The 9957-nt window shown below is 42.2% G+C and overlaps 1 protein-coding gene across 1 annotated transcript in view; it reads right to left on the minus strand.

Annotated features, from left to right (window-relative positions):
• Positions 1-5484: 5484 nt before the first annotated feature.
• Positions 5485-9957, minus strand: part of RAB38 (RAB38, member RAS oncogene family) — a 124547-nt gene continuing 120074 nt past the window's right edge. The window contains exon 6 of the mRNA XM_010847210.1: positions 5485-6935. Coding sequence (XP_010845512.1) covers positions 6783-6935 — 153 coding nt within the window. The 3' untranslated portion in view covers positions 5485-6782. The remainder of the gene's footprint in view (positions 6936-9957) is intronic.

Below are 9957 nucleotides of genomic sequence, written 5' to 3' on the forward strand. Positions count from 1 at the left end.
CCTTCAGTCTTTCCCAACATCAGGGTCTTTTCAAATGAGTCAGTTCTTTGCATCAGGTGGCCAAAGTGTTAGAGCTTCAGCTTCAGCATCAGTCCTTCCAATGAATATTCAGGACTGATTTCCTTTAGGATGGACTGGTTGGATGTCCTTGCAGTCTAAGGGACTCTCAAGAGTCTTCTCCAACACCACAGTTCAAAAACATCAGTTCTTCGGCCTTCAGCTTTCTTTATAGTCCAACTCTCACAACCATACATGAGTACTGGAAAAACCATAGCTTTGACTAGACAGATCTTTGTTGGCAAAATAATGTCTCTTTTTTTAACATGCTGTCTAGGTTGGTCATAACTTTTCTTCCAAGGAGTAAGCATCTTTTAATTTGAGAAACTATCAGATTGAACAAAATAAGTGGGTTTGTTGAAACGGAAAATTTCACTCGTCAATGCAGTGAAATACTGTTCATTTGCTCCTCAGAGGCATTTGCCCTCATCTTTGAGAGTTACTTTGACTAGTTCATCAGCACTTCTGACCTGTTTATTGAGATTTCTCATGCTCTCTTCTCTTACAGTACTGGGGAGTTGTGTGGTGCTTGGGGATCCCAGAAAGCCAAGAATATTTTCAGACAGAAAAAAACTGAGATGTATCTAAATTTAAACCCATGTATAATGCTAGTTCCAACATCCGAGTGTGAGTCATGAATGGAGAAGTGATGAAAAAATAGGTAGATGACGATAGTGGTATAAAGGATTCCTAGGATTTCGTCCTGTGGAAAAACGCCAGGACTATGCTCCATAATGCCACTAATGTATTGCAGTGGGGGAAACAATAATCTCATGCTGCTTTCTCCTATGGCCTTACTTTTTTTCTTGTCACAGTTTTATTCCTATTTGTTTGCACACCGCACATTTCACCCATTTAAAGCATGCTGGAATTAAGCTGCTGGGTTGGAGTCCTTGCTTTGCCGGTTGGTTTCTGTGTGAGCTTTGGCAAATTGCTCAATATCTGTGTACTTCAATTTCTCCATATATAATATGAGGAGATGAATACTTTTGTGTAGCGTTGCCATGGGAATTGAATGGCATAATAAAGTTGCACATCAGTGATTGTCCTATAGAATGTGTTCTATAAATAAAAGTTGATACAGCACTATAAAGCGGTATATGAGTGTTGATGATAGAATCAATCAAGAGCTGTGCAAATTACAAGAAAATTGGCATCATTTACAGAGATAGACAGGCTTCCCAGGTGGTGCTAGCGGTAAAGAACCCACCTGCCAATGCATGAGACATAAGAGATTCAGGTTCAATCCTTGGGTAGGGAACGGCAGGAGGGCATGGCAACCACTGGTGGGCTATGGTCCATTGGGTCACAAAGTGTTGGACACGACTGACTCGACTTACCATGCACTCAAGAGATAGGCGAGACTAAAAGTCTGTGCCATAGTGTTCATCTTTAAGGAATGGGTAGGATTTCCACACAAAGAAAGGAAAGGAATATTGCAGACAGCAGGGAGAGCTAGCTGAACAAAGTAGTCTAAAGTGGCTAGATCCCAGTGTCCCAGGAAGAATGTATGTAGGCACGTATATTCTGTTTCCTTAAATACATTTGGAGCTGCAGCTTCTGCATTTAGAAATAAATCATGTTTTCAGAAGAGATGTCTTGGGTTGGACATCTGACTTCTTTCTTGACTCATGGTGAATTATTTACATGTTTGTGTCTCCTAGCTGATCATAACACTTTAAGATCTGAGACCATGACTTAGTTATTCACATGTCCACAACAGGGCCCAGCCAAGTATGGGGATACAGTCATTGTTCAATGAATATTCGTCAAGGGAGAGAAGGAATCCATGAATATTCATTTTGCAGACAGTACACATAACAACTTTCTGGGATGGATGAGGGTTATTATACTTAGTTCTGATCTTACCATGCATATCTTAAACATCACATTTCAGTGCATGTTTAAATACAAAAGCAGTGGACTAGCGATTGCATGGTAATAAGGGCTATTGTCTCGATGCTCAGGCATTTTAAGAGCCACTGGCAACTGTAACTCAATCAAACATGAAAATCTCTGAACGGGGAGGTGATCTTTGGGAGCATTGATAGAGGAGCAGTGAGACTGGGAAGGAAAGGAAAAAAAAGGGTGTGATAATGCGCAGGTTGCACTGAGTGAAACTTGACTCAGCTGCGCTGAGCGTCTCTGAGTAAATACAGCGAGGCTCAGGTGAATCCCACCTGAGGGGTGGGGACGCTGAAGTATTTATCTACCAGTTTACGTTAGTCTCAGATGAGGCTGCTCCTGAAGGCATTAACTCTAGCACTCCCATCTGTCCAACGTGCGAGACAAATATGCTTCATGCACCTAAAGACCATTTTAAGGTAGAATTGGGGGGATGTCAGGGGACTGCAATGGATTGTTCACTTCCTCTGCTTCTGCTGTTGTTATTCAGTCGCTCAGTCGTGTCTGACTCTCTGTGACCCCATGGACTGCAGCACACAGGCTTCCCCGTCCTTCATTATCTCCCGTAGTTTGCTCAAACTCAAGTCCTTTGAATCCATGAGGCCATTCAACCGTCTCATCCTCTGTCGCCCCTTCACCTCCTGCCGTCCGTCTTTCCTCTGCTATGGTCTACCATAGCCCACTGCATGCATTACCCAGATTCACTCACATTGCAGGTCAAGTTCATTCTGTCTTTTCACTGATATTTTCTTTTAGATCACTTGTTATAGTTCCAAAAGAGAGACCAAGAAAGAGAGAACTTAAAACAGGAAGGCTGTAGTCTCCTGCTGTAGTTAATCTTGAAGCCATAACTGATATTCATCATTTCCCTCCTTTATTACTTCCATTCCCTAGACCAAGCTGCTTCTAGTCTGGTTCATCGTGTGGTGAAGTGACTCAGTCTTCCAGCCCTTAGAGGATGAGTCCCTGGTTGCTTGTCCTCATCAAGATGTTGTAGCTGCAATTGCCATCTCGTTTTCTCACCAGGGATGCATCAAGATGCAGGCCAGTGAATCCCATGATTTCCAGACATACTCCTTCCTGCTCCATTATTTAGCAACAACTCTATGGCCTCGTCACAATCAGGATGAATTACCCTTGTCCATATAGTAACTGCCTTCTCTGACTGCTGGCCACTGGGCATAAGAGCCAAGAATGATCAGGCTGCAGCCGAAGTCGTAGGTTTACTGTGTCCCCTGGTAGAACTATCAAGAGTTCTAACTCAGCAAAACCTGAAGCTATAAAAAGGGGAAGACCACTTTCTTTTTCTTTTTTTTTCAATTTACTTTATTGGAGCATAGTTGATTTCCAATGTGTGTTAATTTCTGCCATACAGCACAGTGATTCAGTTATAAATACATACATTCTTTTTTATATTATTTTCCATTATGGCTAATCACAGGACATTGAATATAGTTCCCTGGGCTACACAGTAGGACAGGAAGCCCACTTTCTTAAGTGGATTATTTAAAGTGATGGTGGAAGGCTTTGTTCTCCCCTTTGATGCTAGCTATCTAGGACTCAGCACTACATACACAGTATCACTTAATAGTACAACCACATTTTGAACCATGCAGTCTCAAGAATGGATTACGGGGAACAGGCACCACTGACCTTCTCACTGAAGTTGGCATCCCTCTTTTGGGGATATGCCTTATTGGTTTGGGGGGACTTCCCTGGTGGCTCAGTGGTAAAGAACCCACCTGCAATGCAGGAGATGTGAGTTTGATCCCTGGGTGGGGGAGATCCCCTGAAGAAGGAAGCAGCAACCCACTCCAGTCTTCTTGCCAGGAAATCCTATGGACAGAGGAGCCTGGAGGGCTACAGTCCATGGGGTCACAAAAGATTTGGGCGTGACTTTAGTGACTAAACAACCTTATTGTTCTAGTGAAGCGAACATCATCTGGGCTCTCCTGGGGAACATAATCAGCTGGTAGTTTCTTTGACATTACAAAATAAATACATTATAACATGCCCACCTCTCCGAGACCTTGGAACTCTTCTCCAGTGCTTTGCCAAGGTGGTTCTGGCATAACCACATCGTTTGTTTTAGGCCAACATCATTTCCAAGCTTTTAAGGGCTATTCCAGTAGCACGTTGGGATCAGCTCCAGGTGTACTTGCCCAGAAGGTTAAAAATTAACCCACATAAGAGTGCTCTCAAACAAATAGATTGTTATCTGATCTTACGTTCTGTCCTCTCTGATCCAGTGTCTCAAGACCAGTTCCTCAGAATATCCTCCTGATTCCTAGAAGCAATCATTAGCCAGGTTCAATAGTTCACTTGCTTAATAATCCATCTCATCTTGAAACACGGATCATACTTTTCCACTCAAGTCATACTGAGATTTGATCCTAATTATTTGTCTAGAAGCAATGAAGGGTGATGGGAGCAGAGCTTGAGAAGGGAAACATCACCTTATAAAACATCCTGCTGAGGTGGGGTTTTAACGTGGTAACCGGCTGTTCTCCACAGGAGAGGGTAAGGGCCTCTTTTTCTGGAGCAGAGTTTCAGAAGACTCTCTGGGTTCAAGCCTCTTAAGAACATCTACCCAAATGTTTCCTCGCATGTCTCAGTGTCCGACTCTTTCCCTATAAAGACCCTGATTTTAGTGGAGAAGCCTTGCTAGCTCTGTGAACGTAGCCTCCATTATAGTTTTCTTTTCCTAAAATCAAATCTTAGGCCTGATTTTCAGCATGGCCTATCCTGGGGCTGAAGGAAGTGAGGGTCACTTTGATTGTTGGTTGGAAGTCTTTAAATTTTTACACCAAATCTCCAGTCAAGTGTTAACTGACACAAGCCTGTAATTTTTTTTTTTTTTCCCTATAGAGTTTCATAGAAGTTAATAAACTCTGCAATCACGTCTTTCCAACACAAGAGCAACATAAAATTTACTTTCGACTGTATTCTATCTCAATCTACCTGATGAGACTCTTAGTAATTATGATGCTATAACTGGCCAGGGATTGGCTCCCCCATATTATCCACCAGTAAGGGGTTCCTTGCTACCACCTAGGTAGTGAGTCATTCAGTTCAAAAGCTCGTGTCAAGCCTCAGCTTCCTAAACCACTTCTATCCCAACTAACTTGGGCAGGTTTTGGTTTCTACCATAAGACCCTGAAAGAAGGATTTGCGTGAAAGTAACTTATCTAGAAAGTGACCCAGGAAGCACTTGTAGAAGAGTGAGGCGGTGAGGAAAGAAGGAAATGGAGTTAATAAAGATGAAAGCCAATAAGGATGAAATGAAGACCACAAAGGATGAGGCAGGTGGGAAGGTCTCCCCTATGAGAACCAAGATCTATTAATCCCACTGGGGGTGTCTAAGAGACTGCAGAGAGCATGCTCAGAACTGGTCTTCCTGAAAGAAAAAGAACCTAAAGTATTTATCCCCCAATCCCTGCTGTCATTGGTTCAGGGATGCTCTGGAGATATTAACTCACTGGCCTGCCTGCCTCATGGGTCAAGAGTTCCAGGGGCCAGAGAATGCCCTTAGGGAAAGGATCACAAACACGAATAATAGGAAGCGGTGTGGTCGGTATTTATGGAGACAATGAATGCCAAGATAATATGGGTAGGACACCCAAAAAAAAATCTGTTACCAAGTTCCTATGAGTATATTATCAACACCAATGAAAACTAATGCCCTTCAAGAGCGGTAGCTACCTGCACCATACCTGTACCACAAACATCGTACAAAGCAGGATATCAACACGCGTGTTTTAGCTGTTTCTCTCTATGTTGATTGGTTTGGCAGCTTTCCTGGCCAGAATATATGAAAATATATTCCTCTGCTTAACCAAAAGTTGTGTAGGTACACTGCTTGCACTCTTGGCCTACACGCCAATATGAACTGTAGATACAGACGAGATGCATGACTCATCTCAGTTTTAACAGTACCCTTCCTTTAAGTGCGTCCCTCACATCCCTTTTTTGAAATTACATTTTAGAAATGGGTCGAGAGAACAATGGACACACAGTCAAAAAAAGAAAAAAAAGTTCAGAATACTGAGAAACTTGAAGCATTTGCAGAAATAAGGAAACAGCATCTTTTCATGTTTTATTTTTCACTTGTGAAAATATATATAATATATATTACACATACAGAAAGAGTCCCACAGCTCAGGTGTTAGAGAAAGCGAACAGAAAGGCACGTACCAGGGGAGGTCTTTTCATAAAGTTTTCAGTGAAACCAACATTCAGGGCACGGCAATTGACAATAAAAGCAACGAAAGCACATGAAGCCTGTGTCCACGACTCTGAAGAGCTAAATCAGAGACAACTCCAGGTCCGCTGAGAATGAAGGTCATCTCTGGAGAAAGGACAGCTTCTACTTAATAGGCCTGTCAGAGCAGCAGAGGATGTACTGAGGTCTGGACAAAGACACCAGGGGCAAAGTGAAAGCCAGCGCTTAACTTGACAGCTAGTCTGTTCTTGCCCCCTTTCTCTTTCAGACCTGAGGCCCTGGCTGACCCAAAGACGCCAATAATAGGGCCAACTCTGTTTGTGCAGAATTACGGTCAGCTACAAGACAGAATTTTGTAACAGACTAAATATTTTAAAAGCTTGTAAACACTGTGCTGATGCTGTGCGGGGGTGGGGTGGGGGGCAGACATAAAAAGGAACATTTGCTATTTCTCTTGGAGGAAAGAAAGTTACAGGCATAGGTCTTTGGCTTGCCCCAGGTGTATCCCCATCCTGACATTTATCCAAGATGGTAGGATTTGAGACGCAATTCATGAGATGATTGGATTCCTCCCACCATACTCCAGCACAGAAGCCTACTAGGATTTGGAACAGCTGGAGCAGCTGACAACCCTGGGCGATGTGAGATGTGGCTTCACAATGTCAGGCTGAATGGACTCCATCAGGTCACACTCATTGGCAAGTATATGTTTCACCAGGCATCTGGAGGCCTCATCGATGTTGATATTTTCCTAAGGGGAGAAAACAGCTTTTAGTATTCAGTATTCTAGAATAACACCAGAGCAGAGATTTATATGAAACAAAGGGCAGTATTTAAATATCTCTTTCTAAACCCTGTCCCATGCATCCTCTTTCTATTCCCCTTGCTCTTGTTTATTCCTTCTAAGAACTTTACATTTTAGTCTTTCACAAAAGTAAATATATGGATTTGTTTTGTAAATATTCATTAGCACATTTTTGATCATTTAAGCTCAACCCTGAGTTCACTTGCTATGAAAGCTTTCGGTAACTTTTTGAGTTCCACAAACAACAAACCTCTCACATTTAACAGAGCCTTAATAAAAATTCCTCTGAGGGTTTCTAAATCTAAAACAAGGTGAAGTTCTGGTTGTTTTTTTGTTTGTTTGTGATGTTGTTGTTGTTCTTACTGGTTTTTATACCAGAATTCATTCACACCCCCAAATCAGTGGCTTAAAACAACAAAGTCCTTGTCACTCATCCTACATGCATCATGGGATACCTGGCTTTTCCACCATCAACCCAGGCCAAGAGAATTCCATCTCTATGCTTGCCATGCTTGCAGAAGCAGGGAGAACAGACATGGTGAATTGAGCATTGGCTCTTACTGCTTCTGGAGAAAAGTGAAAGGGAGACACAGCGTTTATCCTCCCATTTCATTGTCCCATGAAAGTCACGTGTTCAGGCCCAAGTTCAGAGCGGCCGAAGCAGTGCAGTCCTTCCACTGGACTGGAAGCTGGAGAGCCAGAATTCATGTCCCTGGGCTTCCCTTTCCTCATCTATGTGACAGTCTTGATGATAATGCACGTGCTGCATGCTCAGTCACAAATATCAGATGTGGGATATCATATCTGTTCACAGGTAAGACAAATTTAGAGAGATTAAGAGATTCCCCCCAGCACCAAGATCATACAGCAGAAGGGTTTGAGGGCCAGAATTCACAACCAGATGTTGCTGACATCAAAGCCTGGCTCTTACCAAGTTTTATTCCTTTTTCAACTTTTCAAAATCAAGAGCAATAACAAAAGTTCTTACTACAATGTTAGGACCAGTGGGTGCAAAATAAATCTTAGATCCTTTCTCTTTAATAAAGCAAGTTTTAAGCATTAAGAAGCACCCTCCTAGATAAGCAATATAAGTTAGATTTGACAGTAGTATTTTTTAAACCTCCACTCCTATATTAACTTGCCAGTAAAATAGGGTTCTTTTATTTTAATGTATAAATTGGCAAAATCTACTAATGAAGACAGTGAAGCATGGACAAATGAATGAAAATCCACCAACCTCATAAGAAAAACAGCTAAAACTTAAGCCAAATTAGTGGCAGCCTAGCAGGGTCATTTTAGTAAAAGACAAGATGATACCAGTGAAACTGTGACTTTTAACACATTAGCTGGTGTCAAGACTAGGATGTGAGATTATGGAGGATGGGGCTCTGGACTAAGGAAACCATCAGAGCCAAGGAGTGGCTGTGCCTACGTTTAGACTGTACATGGGAACAGGGTAGCAATTCATGATGACTCACCGTCACTCAATCTAAATTATTTAGATTCCTCCTAAGAACGAGGCATACAAAGACAACACTAAAGTCTGTCCTTGCGAGAACTTATACTAGCAAGGTAAACAGCAGAGGTATAATAAGGTTGAAAAGGGTGTCTGGAACCTGACTACTATGAACCCTGAATGAGAACTTGGCCAGACAGAGCCACTGAGATTTCTTTGCAAGTGAAGTGTCAAAAAACAATTCAATACAAATCCATTACTAGACAAAACTTATATGGACCCTTGGGTGGTGGTGGTTTAGTCACCAAGTCATGTCCAACTCTTGTAGCCCTATTAACTGTAGCCCACCAGGCTTCTATATCCATGGAATTCTCCAGGCAAGAATACCGAAGTGGGTTACCATTTCCTTCTCCAGGGGATCTTCCCGACCGAGGGATCAAACCCATGTCTCCTGTATTGGCAGGTGGATTTTTTACCAGTAAGCCATCAGGGAAGGCCTGGACCCTTAGTACTCTTTTTAATTACTTAATTTATCAGTGAGACCTTGGGAAATACTTATTATGTGTACCATGGTTGCCGTGGCACATCTATTTCAGATTGGAACCTATCAGAGGAAGCCAGGTAGAGGAGCAAGCACTATACTGACCACATGCATTCTGCAAAAGAGCACAGTGTATAGTACATATAGCACAAGCCTGAAGCCAAACTTATCACAGCTCCCTTTCTGGTGATGTGACCTTGGGAAAACTGTTTCAACCACTCCCCACCTTAGTTTCCTCCTCTCTAAAAGGAATCTACTTTACAGATGATTGTAATTTAATACATGTTAATACTTACAACATGCAAGACACTTAGAACAGTGAAGAGGACATAGCATACACTTAATAAATGCTATCTACATCTCAGCTCAGTCACTCAGTCGTGTCCAACTCTTTGTGACCCCATGGACTGCAGCACGCCAGGCTTCCCTGTCCATCACCAATGCACAGAGAGTACTCAAACTCACGTCCATCAAGTTGGTCATGGACTTTAGTTTGGCATCAGTCCTTCCAAAGAATATTCAGGACTGATCTCCTTTAGGACGGACTGGTTTGATCTCCATGCAGTCCAAAGGACTCTCAAGAGTCTTCTCCAACACTACAGTTCAAAAGCATCCATTCTTTGGTGCTCAGCTTTCTTTATAGTCCAACTCTCACATCCATACATGACCACTGGAAAAACCATAGCTTTGATGAGATGGACCTTTGTTGGTGAAGTAATGTCTGTGCTTTTCAATATGCTGTCTAGGCTGGTTATAACTTTTCTTCCAAGGAGCAAGTGTCTTTTTATTTTATGGCTGCAGTCACTATCTGCAGTGATTGTGGAGCCAAAAAAATAAATAAATAAATAAAGTCTGTCACTATTTCCATTCATTGTTTCCCCATCTATTTGCCATGAAGTGATGGGACCAGATGCCATGATCTTCGTTTTCTGAATGTTGAGTTTCAAGCCAACTTTTTCACTCTGCTCTTT

This window comes from Bison bison, unplaced genomic scaffold, assembly GCF_000754665.1.
Source record: "Bison bison bison isolate TAMUID 2011002044 unplaced genomic scaffold, Bison_UMD1.0 scf7180017864245, whole genome shotgun sequence".
NCBI lineage: Eukaryota > Metazoa > Chordata > Mammalia > Artiodactyla > Bovidae > Bison > Bison bison.